The sequence below is a fragment of the Natrix helvetica genome (genome assembly GCF_964273705.1).
Source record: "Natrix helvetica genome assembly, chromosome: 6".
Lineage (NCBI taxonomy): Eukaryota > Metazoa > Chordata > Lepidosauria > Squamata > Natricidae > Natrix > Natrix helvetica.
In genome coordinates, this window is record NC_138553.1 from 79,530,607 (window position 1) to 79,550,457 (window position 19,851).

Sequence of the window (19,851 nt, forward strand, 5' to 3'; positions counted from 1 at the left end):
GATTTCACCCCTGCTTAAGGGTCACTTCTCATAAAATAGGCTTAGCAGCTGTAAACACTAGGCCCGTGATGGCGAACCTATGGCACACGTGTTTGTTAGGGCATGCGAGGCGCTGCCCTGTCAGCTCCAGCGTGCATGTGTGTGCTGGCCAGCTGATTTCGGACTTCATTTTGGGCCATTTTTCACCCTCCAGAGCCTTTCCTGACACCTCCGGAGGGCGAAAAACAGCCCAATGCGCAAACCTGAAGTTTGGGAATGGAACCGTTGCTGAACTTCCGGTTTGCGCATTGGGCTGTTTTTCGCCCTCTGGAGGTTTCAGGAAAGCCTCCTGAAGCTTTTGGAGGGCCTCTGTGGGGGGGAGGCTGTTTTCGCCCTCCGCAAGCTCCTAGAAAGCCTCTGGAGCCTGGGAAGGGCGAAAAAACGGGTCCATCGTGCGCCCAAAGCAGGGAGAGGGCGGGGGCCGCACGCAAACAACCCCCTGCACTCTCCCCCCCCTCACTTTTGGTACGCGATGGGGAAAAGGTTCGCCATCACTGCACTTGGTGTTTCATGAAAAGTTAAAGAGCAGATAAAATGCTTTCTTTTCTTTTTTTCCCGAAGAGAAGCAGTGATGGTCAGTAGGCTAAGATCTAGAAAGAAAAGGAAAGCATAGACCAGGTTGACTGTGTATTTATTGTATGAGGTACAATGCCGCCTTGAGGTCAGGACTGCTGTGGCAGACAAATGCAACACCTCCCATGGAGAGGAAGTGAAAAGGCTGGGCGTCGAAGCCTGCCGCCGGGTTCAAAGCGCAGGGGACTACAGCACAAAACAACATCTTTGTCAAACGGGTTTCAGGCAATCTCCGTGCTGAAATAAAATAATTAAGAGGGGAACAGATTGCGCGTAGTCCCTGCTGTTTGTAATTAACACGTTTGTTCCCCCATACGTCAGGGTGTATCAGGGTGTAAAGCTTTCCCTGAACAGATCCATCCAGACCAACTCCGGTGTTTTCATCTTATTCCACGCTGGGTCGACACCTGGCTTTGGACAAATCCAAGAAAAACCCACGTCTTTCCTTCCTGGAGGGAGAAACGATGGGGGGGGGGGTGCAGCAACGGAGTGCGCCTCAGCCAACGTCACTGCGCTCATGGGATCTTCACAAAAAGTCATATAAATACTTGGTGATGTCGAAGTTCACGGTCCTGAAAACATTAACACAATAGGTTAGTTTAATCAAATCCTTTCGTACGGCCCCGGAGTGGCAAATAACAGAACAACAGGGTTGGAAGGGACCTTGGGAAGTCTTCTCGCCAACCGCTTGGTCAAGCAGGAGAGCCTAGACCAGGGCTGTCAAACTTGGCCAGGTACGCCATGCGCTGGCCACGCCCACGCCTGGTTTAGCGAAGGGGGGAAGTCCCTGATATGTCATGTGATGCCACCATGATGCCGAAAGTTTGACACCCCAGGCCTATACCATTTCAGACAAGTGGCTGTCCAGTTTCTTCTTAAAAACCTCTAGCAATTGGAGCCCCCGCAACTTCCAAAGGCAAGTTGTTCCACTGATTAATTATCCTCACTGTCAGGAAATTTCTCCTTAGTTCTAGGTTGCTTCTCTCCTTGATTAGTTTCCATTGTTTCTTGTCTTGCCTTCTGGAGCTTTGGCAAATAGGTTGATCTTCTTTGTGGCAGCCTCTTAAATATCGGGATATTGCTATTCTGTCCTTCTTTTCACCGGGCTTGGCATACCCAATTCCTGTAACTATTCTTCCTATGTTTTACTCTCCTAATCATCTTCGCTGCTTCTCTCTGCAATCTTTCCAGAGTCTCAAAGTATTTTTTTAAAAACATGGTGAAGAGAACTACCCCGTTTCCCTGAAAATAAGACCCAACTGGAAAATAAGCCCTAGCGTGATTTTTTTCAGGATGCTCGTAATATAAGCCCTACCCCAGAAATAAGCCCTCGTTAAGATCGTCGGCTAGATAAGATGCATTTAGTGCTGTTTTTCCCAGAAAATATGACCTAGCCAAAAAAATAAGCCCTAAACACATCTTTTGAAGCAAAAAATAATATAAGAGCTGGTCTTATCTTCGGAGACACGCGGTAGGGGCAATATCTAAATATGATGTTACAAAGGCTTTATAAAACGCCATTAGTACTTCACGTGATCTTGATTATAACACATAACATAGTGCTCCTGTGAATAATCTGAACTGAACGAGTAAAAGCGTAATTAAGCTAATTTTGATTGAGTTCCAAGTATTACAAATTGAAACGTTCACACACACTGACCTTTTTGGTAGACACCTCAATGCACTTGTGAAATGCTGCCCCTCATTAGGTCTGTCTATGCATTATTTTTTAGATATGTTAATAATACTTCTTGAATTCAAGGGACTGCTTGTTGGTAGGAGTGTCGTGGTAAAATTTTGACTGGCAAATAAAATGCATTTCTTTCTTGGAAAATGAAATGAATGAAATCCTCGTCCTAACATTTCAATCCGGGTGGATTCTCTCTTTATCTTTCTCCCTTGCTTTGTAGTCGCAAGGAACATGTCTGGCAATATATCACCAGAATAGGGAACATTGTACAGGTAGTCCTCAACTTACAACAGCTCATTTACTGACCATTCAAAGTTACAACGGCTCTGAAAAAAAGTGATTTTATAACCAGGGGTGAAATCCAGCAGGTTCTGACAGGTTCTGGAGAACCGGTAGCAGAAATTTTGAGTAGTGCAGAAAACCGGCAAATGCCACCTCTGGCTGGCCCTAACGTGGGGTGGGAATGGAGATTTTGCAGTATCCTTCCCCTGCCACGCCCACAAAGCCACACCACACCCACCAAGCCAGGCCCACAGAACCCGTAGTAAAAAAAATTGAATTTCACCACTGCTTATAACTTCTTTACATAGCATCCCCATGATCACGTGATCAAAATTCAGAGGCTTAGCAGATGAATTTATATATTGTACAAAAATATACATACATTTTCTATTTCAATATTTGGGTTTTTTTAAATAAATTTTTTTGAATAAACACAAACACCTTAAAATCATCTTCCATTACAGATTGTAATGTGTTTCGTGCATCCCTTCCACAGTCATCACCTATGATTCATATCAAGTTATATATTTTACATCACATATATTTATATATATATATTGCTATCATCATACCTCATCCTTCATATGACTATAGCTGTTTTAATGTCCCTTTATAACAAACATTCCAAAATTTAAAACAAAACCACATAGCGGCATTCCCTTATTTATTTTCAATATCATCCAGCCACATTATACCTTTATAACACATTCAAAATAAAAATTAATTATGTTTAATAACAAAAAATTTAGTCTTCTTTTCTTAATCATTGTTTACAATTTATATCCAATTTCCCTTTTATCATGTCAGTACAAATTATTACATTATTATCATTATCAGTCATTTATTTAACAATAGTTTGACTAAGTTTAACTTACTTAATGTTCGTTTGTTTTAAATTGCAGGTCGACAAAGAAATTGGATGGAGCTTAAATACTGAAAAAAATTTAACAGGCTGATTGGGTCTGCCCTTATAAAATAGTATTTCAGGTATAGGATGCTTTCATCTAATTTAAGCAGTCATATTTATACAGGTTTTGACTACATTTCTTTTTCTTTTTCTCTATGAATTCGAAAGTTAAATTGCTTTGTTCTTAATTTAACAACACTTTTCTCCCCCCAAAAACCCTGTATAGCTCCTTTTGGTAGAATGTAATTTGGAAATATTTCAGACACGACAGAGTTTGATTTTGTAATTCGTCTTCTCTGTTTGAAAAAGATGATAGGAATGCAAATCCAAGAAATGATGTGCCAAGTTTATTATTTTAGCTTACTGAGTGACAGATATGCTAATATGCATGTACCATTATGAGTGGGAGGGAGGGAGGGAAGGAGGGGAGGAAGGAAGGAAGAAAAGGAAGGAGGGAGGAAGGAAGGGAAAGGAAAGAAGAGGGAGGGAGGGAAGGGAAGGGATGAAGGAAGGAAGGAAGGAAGGAAGGAAGGAAGGAAGGAAGGAAGAAAAGGAAGGGAAAGGAAAGAAGAGGGAGGGAAGGAAGGGATGAAGGAAGGAAGGAAGGAAGAAAAGGAAGGAGGGAGGGGGGAATGGAAGGAAGAGGGAGGGAGGGAAGAAGGAAGGGAATGGAAAGAAGAGGGAAGGAGGGAAGGGAGGGGTGAAAGGAAGAAAAGAAAGGAAAGAGGGAGGGAGGAAGGAAGGGAAAGAAGAGAGAGGAAGGAAGGAAGGAAGGAAGGAAGGGAAAGAAGAGGGAAGGAGGGGATGAATGAAGGAAGAAAAGGAGGAAGGGAGGGTGGAAGGAAGGAAGGAGGAAGGAAGAAGAAGAGAAAGCATTCCTGCTGATGTATAACATATTCAGAAGCATATTGAGGATGATGCAGAGTTTTCTAGTTGCACTGGTTTTCAGATTCAAAAATTTACCCTCAATTTAAGCCAAATAATAATTTTAGCTCCAGATAAAAAGGATTTTTTTTTAAAGCTAGTAAACACAGCTCGCTGTTTGGAGATGCAAAACAGCAATCGTGTTTGCTATTGAACATTCTGGTCTTCTTCCAAACCACCTGTTCTAGCATTATGTACGCCAGGGCTCCTTTCTTCTGCATCAATTTGCAATCTGCATCCTTCCATTCTTAGCAGCGGTTAACCCCTTTGCCTTTTGACGAAACTTAAAACGATCCAAGAACACTTTGATGGTATTTTTGTGTTTTGTCAGGAAAAAGAGGGATGCCTTTAGAAGAGTAAAAGATTCCTTCCCACCTCCTTTTTCTGAAATTAATATTGATCTTTCAGTATTAACATTCCATGCCGAGGTTTCCTTTATATATATAAAAATGGAAGAAACCCAAGAACAAAAGGTTTTTTTTAAGTATATCATTGCCAAAAAAAAAAAAAAAAAAGCAAGTAATTTTAACGATTACCATATTTTTTTGAATATAAGACGCAACTTTTTCCCTCAAAAAGGAGGGTGAAAATCTGGGTGCGTCTTATACACTGAATACAGAATTTTTGGCCACTTGAAACCCCGCCCCCTTTGCAAAAATGGCCGTGCATAGCCGTTAGGAGGCTTCCAAAGTGCTCCTGGGGGCTGGGGAGGGCAGAAATGAGCAAAAAATGGGTCGTTTTTTGCTTATTTTTGCTCCCCCCCAGCCCCCAGAAGCACCCTACAAGCCTCCTAAAGGCTATGCATGCCTTTTTGACAAAAAACAGGCCCGTTTTTGCGAAAAACGGACCATTTTTGGAGGGCTGCAGAGTGCAAAAACGTTTTTTAAAATTTGCTTCTTCAAAATCTTGGTGCGTCTTATACTCCAAAAAAGATGGTAAATGAATTGTCTCTGCTTTTCAAGGCCATCCATTCCAGTTTTGATATTGTTGTTAAGATCACATTTAAAAAATAATTCATGTCTGTGAAATTATACAAAGCAGGAAACCTTTCAATATGTTTTAACCTGAAGTGACAGTTAGGAAGTTTATTCGGTTAGGTCATTATTCATAAAACCTGAATGCCAAAACATGGACAAGATGTAAACCCTAGATTAAAGAGGTGTAACATTGTTTCCTTGACAGGTATTAGATTGTCATAATGCATTTTTTGTAATCTAAAACATCTCATTTTCTATAAAAGAATTTGATCATTTTTTCAGAAGATGAGTGGCAAGAATGGTAAAATATGGTTAAGGCAGATGTTACCGACTCGCTGTTCATTAAAGCAGCCGCGTTTTTTTCAAGCTTTCGTACGAGCTTCATCAAAGGTATCAGAGCTAACTAACTTATCAGTTGCCGTGATTCACTTAACAACTGTGGCAAGGAAGGTCACAAAAAGGGGGTAAAACTCACTTAACCAATATCCCACCTAGGCTTCCCAAGAGCATGAAGCAAACTCCTTGTCATGACAAAAACCCCTTTTATTAATTTACTGTGAATTCTGCTCATTCATGTCCAGCAAAGTCTTTCAAGGGAGGATTTACAGTCACAGACCTTCTCTGGCTTGGAGAGCTGCCAGGCCGATATCTGCAAAACCTGGCAAGGAGTCTCAGAGAATCATGAACCAATTAAGTGAACTAATTGTCTTCTGCAAACTCCACTCTCCTTTCACTCCTCTTTTATTTCCTCTGGGAGGGGCCATTCATCATCCACCTGTGGCCTTACTCCCAAGTCGACCCCTGTTCTTTAGCTGTTCCCTTCGTCTGGCAACTCTGCGCATGCGCACTCTGGGAACAGGCTCCAGCTGTTCGTCTGCCTCACTGATGTCTGACTCTGAAGGCAGCTGATAACTGTCAGATGGCTCTGCCCCCTCTCTGCCTCCGACACAGAGCCTTAATCAGAGCCTTCCCCAGACTCCAGGACTGGCCCAGGTTCCTCCCCAACCTCCTCACTGTCCGAATCTGCTGTCAGCGCCACTGGCGGGCCACAACACTACTTAACAATAGGGTTCAATTCTGGTTGTGAGTTGTTTGAAAGGGTCAATTCTTGAGGTGAATGCTTTTTATTTTAGTTCACAAAGAAGGTTCAAAAAAGGGACATGGCTAAAATGATTTTTTTTTGTTTAAGTATCTTTAGCACAATTTCTGAATCGTGTTCAAAGTGTGCACAATGGCATTGTGCTTCCTATAAAGATAGCTCTTAAGGAAAAATTTCGCACACCAGCTGAAAACCACACAATTTCTTAACTTGGGATTCTGCAAATGCTTGTATTGCCCGAACTTCAAAACTGTCGACTCGGGAAAAGAGAGATGAAATAATGTTCTCCTAACTGTGAATGTTGCGATGCCGGATCAGAGAAAGCCTGATCATCTCAACATCAGCAAGATTTAAAGATTTGATTCACTGTTTTTTCCACTGAAAGGAAGCTCAGAGCAGCTACGAAAAGGCATATTAAAAAACAACACTGTAGGGAGAAAAAAAAAAGAACAAATCAAGTTCGCAAGTAAAGGCATAAATAACACTTCGACTATAAAGAAAGCATTAAAACAAAATAGCAGGACACCTGCTGAAAGGCTAAATATTTACTGGAATAAGGAAATATTTGTCTGCCAGGAAAAAAACAGTGAAAAAGGAGCAAACGTGGGCTCCCTTGGCAGGGAGTTTTAATCTCTGAGAATAGCAACTAAGAGAGTAGTTCAGACTTTCCTAACAAATCTCTCAGAGACCCAGCCCTAAGATCTAAAAACCAACTAGGCTTGAGTGCCACCAAACTGCTTCTAACAATATTCAGGTAGTCCTAGACGTACGACCACAATTGGTCGCAGGCGAAGGACTGCCTGTAAAGAATTTCTGTTTGCTAAGCGAGACAGTTGTTAAGCGAACTTTGCCCCATTACACAACCTTCCTTGCTGCATCTTGTGGCCTGTTGGTCGCCGGCCCTCAGATGGAGAGTCAACAGCCCCAGGTCTGGAGGTGGCTGATGAGGAAGAGGAGAAACAGCTTTGTCCAGTGCCTGACGTGCAGATCCGTAGAAGGCAGAGGAGAGGAGAGCAGTGGAAATCTATGGGCCGGTCCTTGGGACAGAAGAGCCACCGCTGCTAGCAAAGCCCCACCCTAGCTCTGGAGATCAAAGGCAGGGGGTGGGGATGAATAGATGTGGCAGACAACTACTCATCTCCCTGACGGACAGACTTGTTAGCCTGCAGTGAGGGAGACTTTTTGCTGGAGCTGCTGGGGCTCCTAATAAAGGAATCACTGCTTCAACTGTTGTGTTTGGGGAGCTGGATCAGAACACCACAGTTGTTAAGTGAGCCTGGCTTCCCAATTGACTTCACTTGTCAGCAGCTTGCAAAAGGGGATCACGTTGAAACCGTCATAAATATGAGTCAGTCGCCAAGCAATTGAACTTTGATCACATGATCGTGGGGATGCTGCAATGGACATAAGTGTGAAAAACAGTTGTAATTCACATTTTTCAGTGCTACCATAACTTTGAACAGTCATTAAACGAACAGAGGAATACCTGTGCTTTGTCTGCATTCATTTTGCTGCAGTGGTGGATTCTGGATCCGGTTGCAACCGGTATAGTTGGAACGGGCCCGGAGGCGTCCACATGGACGCGTGCATGCATCTTAGTGCCTCCGTGAGCCTCCGTGATGCTCCAGCTGCTTAGCATTGTGTTGACGCTATATGCGCCATGCGCTATATGTGTCATGCATGTGCGCGGAAGCGCCGAAGACTTTAAAAACCGGTAAGGAGTTCGGGCGGGCGGGTGGGCCCTCCGGAGCACCGTACGGAAAGGTATCCGGTGCTCCGGGCAGGTTCGGGTACTCCCGTACCGGGGCGTACCGCCTGCAACCCACCACTGCTTTGCTGATAACAGAATTCACTTCACTGGGAACAGAAGGTCGTTTTCATTGGAGGAGGAAGAGAAGGCAAGTTGACTGAAAAAAGGACATCTTTAAAAAGGATGCTCCATTAAGATCACAGAGGATTCTGGGTAGAATTTGAATAATGGAGGATTTGGCTGGCAGCTAAATATACTATAAAACCAAATGTGCAACATGGTCATAAGCACGAAAAACGGTCGTAAGTCATTTTTTTCAGTGCCGTTGTAACTTTGAATGGTCATTACATGAACTGTTGTTACTGTAATAGTTTGAGGGAGTCAAACTATTCTCCAAAGCACCTGAGGGTAGAACAAGAAGCAATGGGTGGAAACTAATCAAGGAGAGAAGCAATTTAGAACTGAGGAGGAATTTCCTGACAGTGAGAACAATTAATCAGTGGAACAGCTTGCCTCCAGAAGTTGTGAATGCCCCAACACTGGAAGTCTTTAAGAAGATGTTGGATAGCTATTTGTCTGGAACGGTATAGGGTTTCCTGCCTGGGCAGGGGGTTGGACTAGAAGACCTCCAAGGTCCCTTCCAACTCTACTATTGTATTGTATTGTATTGTAAGTCAGGGGTGTCCAAACTTGGGAACTTTAAGACTTGTGGACTTCAACTCCCAGAATTCCCCAGCCAGCATGGACACCCCTGCTGTAAGTCAAGGACTACATGTACAATATGAATACATATATTTAGAGGTGTTTTTCAATGGACCACTGAAAGGGATGCAATAAGGGAGTAACTTAGTTTCATTTTAAGTCTAGCTGCATCATTTTGGACCTGTTGAAGTTTCAAAAGTTTTGTTCAAAGCCAGGGTCATCATGGCCAAATCCAATCTTGTCAGGAACAAATGAAGTGGACAATTCAAGCCTTAGCTGTACAGATGTACTCCTGGCCATTGCCAAAATAAAATAGGTTCAGGGCCAAAATCAAAAATATGAAAAAAAGTTTATATTTGTTATTGAGTCTTTCATCTGCACCTCCATAACTGTCTCGTTTGATTCTGCAACCCAACAAGACAGACACGGACTTCAACGGATAATTAGAACTGCAGAAAAAACAATGGCTACCAACCTGCCTTCCGTTGAGGACCTGTTTACTGCCCGAGTCAAAAAGAAAGCTGGGAAAATATCTACAGACCCCTCGCATCCTGGACATACATTGTTTCAACTCCTACCTTCAAAACTACGCTATAGGGCACCGCACACCAGAACAACTAAACACAAGGAGTTTTTTCCTGAACGCCATCCCTCTGCTAAACGAATAATTTTCTCAACACTGTCAAATTAGTCTCTAAGTCTGCATTGCTATTAATCTTCTTATCATTCCTATCACCCATCTCCTCCCACTTATGACTGAATGACTGCAACTTTCTTGCTTGCATCCTTATGATTTATATTGATTGTTTCCTAATATAATCTGATTGCTTATTTGTACCCTATGACTATCATTGTGTTGTACCTTATGATTGGTGATGAATGTATCTTTTCATTTATGTACACTGAGAATATATGCACCAAAGACAAATTCTTTGTGTGCCTAATAACAATTGGCCAATAAAGAATTCAATTCCATTCCATTTCTATTCTATTCTATTCCATATTTTCTATTCTATTATATTCCGTTCCGTTCCATTCTTTCTATTCTATTCCATTTCATATTTTCTATTCTATTTCTATTCTATTACATTTGTATTCCATTCCATTCCATATATTCTATTCTATTTCTATTCTATTCCATTCCATTCCATATATTTTATTCTATTTCTATTCTATTCCATTCCATTCCATATATTTTATTCTATTTCTATTCTATTCCATTCCATATATTTTATTCTATTTCTATTCTATTCCATTCCATTCCATATTTTCTATTCTATTCTATTCCATTCCATATATTCTATTCCATTTCTATTCTATTCCATTTCTATTCCATATTTTCTATTCTATTCTATTCCATTTCTATTCTATTCCGTTCCATATATCCTATTCTACTTCTATTCTATTCCATTTCTATTCCATTCCATTCCATATTTTCTATTCTATTCTATTCCATTCCATATATTCTATTCTATTTCCATTCTATTCCATTTCTATTCCATATTTTCTATTCTATTCTATTCCATTTCTATTCCATATATTCTATTCTACTTCTATTCTATTCCATTTCTATTCCATTCCATTCCATATATTCTATTCAACTTCTATTCTATTCCATTTCTATTCCATTCCATTCCATTCCATATTTTCTATTCTATTCTATTCCATTCCATATATTCTATTTCTATTCTATTCCATTCCATATATTCTATTCTACTTGTATTCTATTCCATTTCTATTCCATTCCATTCCATATTTTCTATTCTATTCTATTGTATTCCATTCCATATATTCTATTCTATTTCTATTCTATTCCATTTCTATTCCATTCCATATTTTCTATTCTATTCTATCCTTTTCTATTCTAAAAACCTGATTTAAAAAAATCATCGATTTCTATCCACCCTGGAAGTCAGGGACAAAGCTTACCTGGAAATGGCTCTGATGAAATCCAGGGAAACTGCACACTTGTATCTTGGTCCATTAAACTGATCGTCATGGCCAATCAAGGTTAACAGTTGCAGTGTTACAAGAGACGTAATCTGAAAAGGGAGAGAAAGGTGGTTTGGTTTGGATTTCATCCATGCTGGTATTACTGCAAAGATAGCGTGATTGCTTTCCACAGGTTGCCCCTCACGTACGACCGCACTGGAGCCCCAAATTTCTGTTGTTAAGTGAGTTTGGCCCCATTTTACGACCTTGCTCATCACAGTTGTTAAGTGAATCACTGCAGTTGTTAAAAGTTAGTAACATGGTTGTTAAGTGCATCTGACTTCCCCATTGACTTTGCTTGTCAGAAGGTCGCAGAAGGGGACCCCGGGACACTGCAACTGTCGTAAGTATGAACCAGTTGCCAAGTGGCCAAATGTTGATCACATGACCACGGGGATGCTGCAAAGGTGGTGGAAAAAGTTCGTAAGTCACATCTTTTGCAGGGCCGTTGTAAATGTGAACTAAGCATATCGAACATTATATCTGCAGGACTAAAAAACATGTAACGGTGATTAAAAATACAAACAAAGACACCCACAATAAAGAAAGCATACAGTGATTTGCACGCACAATGTACACTGTTAATCAACTAAATACCTGCTACAACAGTGATACATATCGTCTTTATAATGTAGAACTGTTTTGTGCATTTATATGGACATGCCTGAGAAACAGAGCTAGCTAGCAGATAGATAGATAGATAGATAGATAGATAGATAGATAGATAGATAGATAGATAGATAGATAGATAGATAGATAGATAGATAGATAAAATAAAGGTAAAGGTTCCCCTCGAACATATTTGCTTGTCATTCACGGCTCTAGGGGGCGGTGCTCATCTCTGTTTCAAAGCCGAAGAGCCAGCGCTGTCCAAAGGCGTCTCCAAGGTCATGTGGCCACCATGACGAAACGCCAAAGGCGCACGGAACGCCGTTCCCTTCCCACCAAAGGTGGTCCCTATTTTTCTACTTGCATTTTTACATGCTTTCAAACTGCTAGGTTTGGCAGAAGCTGGGACAAGTCACGGGAGCTCACTCTGTTACGCGGCGCTAGGGATTTGAACCGCCGAACTGCCAACCTTTCTGATCGACAAACTCAGCCACTGAGCCACTACGTCCCTAGACAGACAAGTAGATACAGATAAATTGTAGATAGGTAGATGATACATGGAAGATAGATAGATAGATAGATAGATAGATAGATAGATAGATAGATAGATGGAAGATAGATAGATAGATAGATAGATAGATAGATAGATAGATAGATAGATAGATAGATAATTAGATAGATAGATGATAGATCGATGATAGAAGATAGATATTAGATAGATAGATAGATAGATAGATAGATAGATAGATAGATAGATAGAAGATAGATAGATAGAAGGAAGATAGATAGATATATAGATATAGATAGATAGATAGAAGGAAGATAGATAGATAGATAGATAGATAGATAGATAGATAGATAGATAGATAGATGATAGATATTAGATAGATGATAGAAGATAGATAGATATTAGATAGATAGATAGATAGATAGATAGATAGATAGATAGATAGATAGATAGATGATAGATATTAGATAGATAGATAGATAGATAGATAGACAGAAGATAGATAGATAGATAGATAGATAGATAGAAAGATAGATGGATACACACATACACACACACACACACACTTATTTCTAAAACTAAATAATGTTGGGCTAGTGCTTTAGAAACGGAAAATGGAAATGGATGTCATTCTAAAATGGCTTAGATTGCAGATATTTCATTCCCTGCCTCCCAATTTTTGTGACCCTCTCTAAGTGAAGGAGGGAAATTGCTCTTCATTTAGAATAAATCCTCATGCAGCCAATGGTGGAAGCATAATGGGCCAATCTGTTATTGCAACTGCTTCTTTAGACCCCGAGTGTACCATTATTGGCTAATCATATTTTCCAGGGTACGCTTGCAGCTGGCCTCTTCAGCTCGGGAAGCCACCAATGAAAATCGGTCACATTCCACAGCGGGAATGACACAAGGCTCATCAAAAGCTCAAGCCAATACACCAGTTGGGATGACTTGGGAGAGATGGACCTGCCTCAGTAACCTGGAGGAGGAGGATACATATTTTTTTTTTTAACGTCCTTGCCCTTGCATTGCAAATGCAGCCAGCTCTGCCTTAACAACAACATAATGCCATCAATTTCCTAGGCTCTTCCTAAAATGTGATAAAATGGAGCTGCAAAATTGCTCCCTCTGTCTTTCTGGCTGTAAATTTAACACGGTGTCAGGCCGGATAATAAATTTCTGATTAATGCCTTAAGTATATAACAAGCTACAGTAGATCGAAAGGTTTCTGGTGCTAAACTGAAGAGAATACAAGGTTGCTGATTATCTGAGTAAGCTGAATGCTCAGACAACAGATTTGAATTACTTGAGCCGTTCGTCTATGAATGCTAACTGAATGGTCTTATTTGCCCTTCGCATTTCTGTTCCAACGAAACCACCTTTCCTGTCAAGCAAAACTGCTAATCAGATTCTTCATTCCAGATGTTTAAGTAACACCTGTGAAATCTAGTTTAGAAACTCATTTAACATCCATTCTGATAAACTCACTGGACTGATATTTCAACTGGAGGTAGCCCTCAACTGACTACTAAAATTAAGCCCAGAGTCTCTGTTGCTAAGTGAGAAATGTGTTAAGTGAGTTTTGCCCCGTTTTACGACTTTCCTTGCCACATCCGTTAGGTTGTTAAATAGGTAACATGGTTGTTAAGTAAATCTGGTTTTCCCCGCTGCCTTTGCTTTGTCAGAAGGTCGCAAAAGGGGATCACATGACCCTGGAACAAGTGCCTGGATTTTGATCATGTGACCATGGGAATGCTGCAATGGTCGTATGTGTGAAAAATGGTCATAAGTCACTTTTTTCATTGCTGTTGTAAGTTTGAATGGTCACTAAATGAACTGTTGTAAGTCGAAGACTATCTGTATAGGGTTAAAGTTTGTATGAGAAATTTGGATCAGAGATTTTTGCCTATGGGATATCTCTGGTTGCATTTATAAACTTAGCTAATAGGAGTGGAGAAGATAATAATAAGAGGATAGATAGATAGATGATAGATGATAGATAGATAGATAGATAGATAGATAGATAGATAGATAGATAGATAGATAGATAGATAGATAGATAGATAGATAAGATGATAGATAGATAGATAGATAGATAGATGGATGGATGGATGGATGGATGGATGGATGGATGGATGGATGGATGGATGGTAGGCAGGCAGGCAGGCATAGATGGCAGAGATAAATAAATGGATAGCAATAACAATAGCCCTTAGACTTATATACCACTTCACAGTACTTTCCAGCCCTCTCCAAGCGGTTTACAGAGTCAGCATATTGCCGCCAACCATCTGGGTCCTCATTTTATTGACCTCGGAAGGATGGAAGGCTGAGTCAACCTTGAGCCAGTGGGATTTGAACTGCCAAATTGCAGGCAGCCGGCATAGCCTGCAGTACTACACACTAACCACTGCGCCACCAAGGCTCTTGATCAATGATAGATAGATAGATAGATAGATAGATAGATAGATAGATAGATAGATAGATGATAGATAGATAGATAGATGATAGATAGATAGATAGATAGATAGATAGATAGATAGATAGATAGATGATGATAGATAGATAGATAGATAGATAGAAGATAGATAGATAGATAGATAGATAGATAGATAGATAGATAGATAGATAGATAGATAGATAGATAGATAGATAGATGGATGGATGGATAGATGGATAGATAGATAGATTAGAAGGTGGGTAGGTAGGTAGGTAGGTAGATGTTCGTGTGTGTGTGTGTGTGTGTGTGTATTCTGGATCACATTGTGCAGATAAGTACAGAATAGGTTCTCAAGTTTCAAGAAAGTTATAGTATATGACATTTTCCTGCTTTGTAATCATTTACGGCAAGATTTTGCTTAGAATATTAACTTATCTTTCCACCAAATTTTTAGACATATAGAACTGTAAATATAGCAAAATCTCTGCCACTGCATTATTTTTATTTTTGTTTCTTTCTAACTCTTTATTTTGTAAATTACTTTTCTATCCAGAATATATCCATTTAATAATATCAGCAGACTCGGAATATGGACACCAGTGAATGGTTTTGATAATTTGTTTGATTTTTGTCCTTAGAATAAAAGTTTAAAATTAACCATTTAGTTAAAATTAAATTCTTTTGGCAAAAGCGGTCCGAAACCCACTGCTGCCAATAACTTCGATTCATACAGATGTTAAAAGCCCTGGGTTGTAACCAAAAACACTTTGAAGCCCAGATGTCATTTCAAAAATGCATTTTAGATGCAACGCACATAACTAGCCACGCAGTATTAAGTTCAATGGGCTTGCACAAATTATGCAAAATTAAAATCTCATCTATGCAGGCTACAGCAATCAGAAAAACTTGCAGGGGAGTGAAATGAGAGAGGAAGCTACTTCTTTATAAACTATGATTTTTTTTTAATTTTTGGTTCTCACAATCACTTTTGAGAGGACTGCAGAGAGTCAATCTGGACTAGTGGTTAAAGCACCAGGCTAGAAACTGGGAGCCTATGAGTTCTAGTCCCGCCTTAGGCATGAAAGCCAGCCGGGTGACTTTGGCCCAATCATCAGGCGACTGTGAGTTCTAGTCTCGCCTTAGGCATGAAAGCCAACTGGGTAACCTTGGCCCAATCATCAGGCGACTGTGAGTTCTAGTCTCGCCTTAGGCATGAAAGCCAACTGGGTAACCTTGGCCCAATCATCAGGCGACTGTGAGTTCTAGTCTCGCCTTAGGCATGAAAGCCAACTGGGTAACCTTGGCCCAATCATCAGGCGACTGTGAGTTCTAGTCTCGCCTTAGGCATGAAAGCCAACTGGGTAACCTTGGCCCAATCATCAGGCGACTGTGAGTTCTAGTCTCGCCTTAGGCATAAAAGCCAACTGGGTAACCTTGGCCCAATCATCAGGCGACTGTGAGTTCTAGTCTCGCCTTAGGCATGAAAGCCAACTGGGTAACCTTGGCCCAATCATCAGGCGACTGTGAGTTCTAGTCTCGCCTTAGGCATGAAAGCCAACTGGGTAACCTTGGCCCAATCATCAGGCGACTGTGAGTTCTAGTCTCGCCTTAGGCATAAAAGCCAACTGGGTGATTCTGGCCCAATCATCAGGAGTCTGTGAGTTCTAGTCCCGCCTTAGGCATGAAAGCTAACTGAGTGATTTTAAGCCAATCACCAGGAGCTTGTGAGTTCCCACCTTAGGCATGAAAGCCAACTGGGTAACTTTGGGCCAATCATCAGGAGTCTGTGAGTTCTAGTTCCACCTTAGGCATAAAAGCCAACTGGGTGATTCTGGCCCAATCATCAGGAGTCTGTGAGTTCTAGTCCCGCCTTAGGCATGAAAGCTAACTGAGTGATTTTAAGCCAATCACCAGGAGCTTGTGAGTTCCCACCTTAGGCATGAAAGCCAACTGGGTAACTTTGGGCCAATCATCAGGAGTCTGTGAGTTCTAGTTCCACCTTAGGCATAAAAGCCAACTGGGTGATTCTGGCCCAATCATCAGGAGTCTGTGAGTTCTAGTCCCGCCTTAGGCATGAAAGCTAACTGAGTGATTTTAAGCCAATCACCAGGAGCTTGTGAGTTCCCACCTTAGGCATGAAAGCCAACTGGGTAACCTTGGGCCAATCATCAGGAGTCTGTGAGTTCTAGTTCCACCTTAGGCATAAAAGCCAACTGGGTGATTCTGGCCCAATCATCAGGAGTCTGTGAGTTCTAGTCCCGCCTTAGGCATGAAAGCTAACTGAGTGAACAGCTTGCCTCCAGAAGTTGTGAATGCCCCAACACCGGAAGTCTTTAAGAAGATGTTGGATCGCTATTTGTCTGAAATGGTGTAGGGTTTCCTGCCTAGGCAGAAAGTTGGACTAGAAGACCTCCAAGGTACCTTCCAACTCTACTATTGTATTGTATTGATTTTGAGCCAATCACCAGGAGCTTGTGAGTTCCCACCTTAGGCATGAAAGCCAACTGGGTAACCTTGGGCCAATCATCAGGAGACTGTGAGTTCTAGTCCCACCTTAGGCATGAAAGCCAGCTGGGTGATTTTGGGCCAATCATCAGGTGCCTATGAGTTCTAGTTCTGCCTTAGGTATGAAAGCCAGCTGGGAGACTTTGGGACAGTTCCTCCCTCTCAGCCTAACCCACCTCACAGGGTTGTTGTCCCCGTTGATGTTGCGTGACAGGTCGCAAAAGGAGATCACATGACCCTCCCGGGGCATTGCAAACCGTCATAAATATGAGTCAGACGCCAAGCGTCTGAATTTGGATCACAGGACCACAGGGGATGCCACAGTGGTCGTGAACTTGCAAAACGGTCACGCAGGAGAACATCTTCCCTGCTTAGAGAGGCCAAAGACCATCAGCCTATCCCAGGGGTCAGTAACCCTCCACTCTGGAGCCACATGTGGCTCTTTCATCCCTCTGCTGCGGCTCCCTGTTGCTCAAATTATGCATCACAAGCACCAATGTCCGACCCCTGCTGGCACATGATTTATTGAGCTTTTCAACCCCCGGTAGGCCAACCATCCAAGGGAAGAAAAATTTCAGAAGAATACAGAATGTTTAGTTCAACTGCATATGATAGTTTCGTGGCCGCTCAGGAAATAGTCAGGCACGGGGGGTCCGAGTGGCTCTTTGGGTGTTTAAGGTTGCCGACCCCCTGGTCTATCCTGACACTCCCTTTGGTGGGCAAAGCTACTTCTTTTTCGCATTCAAATTCAGAATACGGTTTCTTCAGGAATTTCCAATTAGACACCAAGCAAATGTCACGATTCATCTCTGAAGAACTGGTGCGTCAATTTTTGACATTACTGGCATAATTAGTAGGCTACAGCAAATTAGAAATGCTGCTCAATATTAGGTCTTCGTTAACACGTTTCAAAACAAAATTACCTCGATGCAAAGCCCACGCTGGATGCGTACAGCTTTCGCATTTTCTTTTAAGACGCGTGAAAGGCATGTGCTAATTGCTGTCGATTTTAAAAAGGATTAGAATAATTAAGTGCTGAAAGGGTATTGATCCAATCTTGCTCACTGCCGGCATGGTACGGATGTTTCATTACCAAAAGACAATCCACAATCGAAACGATTCGATTGCCTATTTTTAAAAACACACGTATATTTTAAAACGCTGTTTCATGGGACGCTAAATTCACAAATTTGTGATCGGGAGCTTAAAGTTTGAAATATGATGTTTTGAAACTGTACTCCCAGTGGCTAAACCTGATATTGGTTAATGTTTGTAGAAGAGATTGAGAGTTTGCACAAGCTAGTCAAGTCGAAATATTAGCTTAAAAGATCAAGGGCAATTTAGCCAAAAATTTTAAAAGCTATTTAATATTATCGACTGTGGGACGGGACTGTGTTCAAACTAAACTATAAAATGGCATTATCGATTAGTGATTGTGATGTCACCGGTTAATCCTCTCAACCCGAAAGCAAATGTATCCATTGGCTAAATAATATTAGATATAAAATTATTTCAATTAAGCCTTTTCAGTTTTCTCATCCTTAAGGGGGATTTGGAAGTTCTATTATAACAACAATAGCATAATACAGGGTGAAAGGTTCATAACAGCAGCAATATAATGAAACATACCATGAAAGGTCTATTGCTAGATTTATAATAATAACAACAGACAAGTAGTCCTTGAATTACAACCACAATAAAGATGAAAATTTCCATTGTTAAGCAAAGCAACTGTAGAGTTTGACCCAATTTTATGACTTCATTGGCATGGTTGTTAAGTGAATTACTGAATTACTGAGAACACTTTATGCCAGGGGTGTCCAAACTTGGGAACTTTAAGACTTGTGGACTTCAACTCCCAGAATTCCCCAGCCAGCTATGCTGGCTGGGGAATTCTGGGAGTTGAAGTCCACAAGTCTTAAAGTTCTCAAGTTTGGACACCCCTGCTTTATGCACTTTATACCAATAAGAGCCCTATGCAACTCATCATCATCTTTTAATGACCCCGTAATCCCTTGCGGGGTGGAGTCTGGGCATCTGAATGGAGCTAGCAGAGTGTTTACTGGCCAGATGCCTTTCTTGACGCCAATGCAGAGTTTTATTCAGCAGGTATATTCTCATTGTGCCCAGAGAGGAAATACCGGCCTCTACCTAGGATCGAACTCACAACCTCCTGATTGTGAGGCGAGAGCTCCACCTCTAGGCCACTGCACCACTGCACTCCACTCCATTCCATTAAGGGCCCTACGCAACTATCCTATATTAATTTCATGTGGGTTGTTTCTGCTTAACTGAAACTTGAACTGCAACCTTTCCTCCTCCTTGTATATCAATTCTCCACGTGCTCGTGGTGGAAATTATGTACTGGGGCTGCAACTTTGAGGAATCCAGTAGTTGCAGGCGAAAAAGCAACTATGGAGATATTAAATTAAGGGATTACGTGCTACACTGTCCAGAATCAGACAGTGCAACAAGGGAGAGAGTTCGGATTATGAAAAAGAGGGACAGCCAATCAATGCACGTCTGCACTCGGTGCATTTTAATACTTTTTGGACCGTTTCTCACCTATCCGTCAACCTCCCCGGGCCTAGGAAGCGATAGCTGCATAGAGTAACACTTTGTAATCATGTGAGTGAGCAGAGCCAACCATCAACCCTGTTACGCAAAGCACGAAGAAAGGTATGCGGGCAAGCTTTCTTAAAGGCATACATTTATGCGGAAGGGTTTTGGGCGAATAGCAGACACTTCTGAAGTAATAATCACCTCCCCGATGCAAAGCTTTGGGTTCCACTTGTACTAATCAGCCATGAAATATTAATAGCAGATTAACCTCCGCATCTTTTTAAGTACACAC

General features: G+C 41.3%; 1 protein-coding gene across 1 annotated transcript in view; it reads right to left on the reverse strand.

Moving 5' to 3' along the window:
• Window positions 1-654: 654 nt before the first annotated feature.
• The window catches only part of ORC5 (origin recognition complex subunit 5), a 71,225-nt gene continuing 52,028 nt past the window's right edge, over window positions 655-19,851 (reverse strand). The window contains exons 14-15 of the mRNA XM_081958004.1: window positions 10,873-10,985; window positions 655-1,184 (exon numbers count right to left, since the gene is read on the reverse strand). Coding sequence (XP_081814130.1) covers window positions 1,139-1,184; window positions 10,873-10,985 — 159 coding nt within the window. The 3' untranslated portion in view covers window positions 655-1,138. The remainder of the gene's footprint in view (window positions 1,185-10,872; window positions 10,986-19,851) is intronic.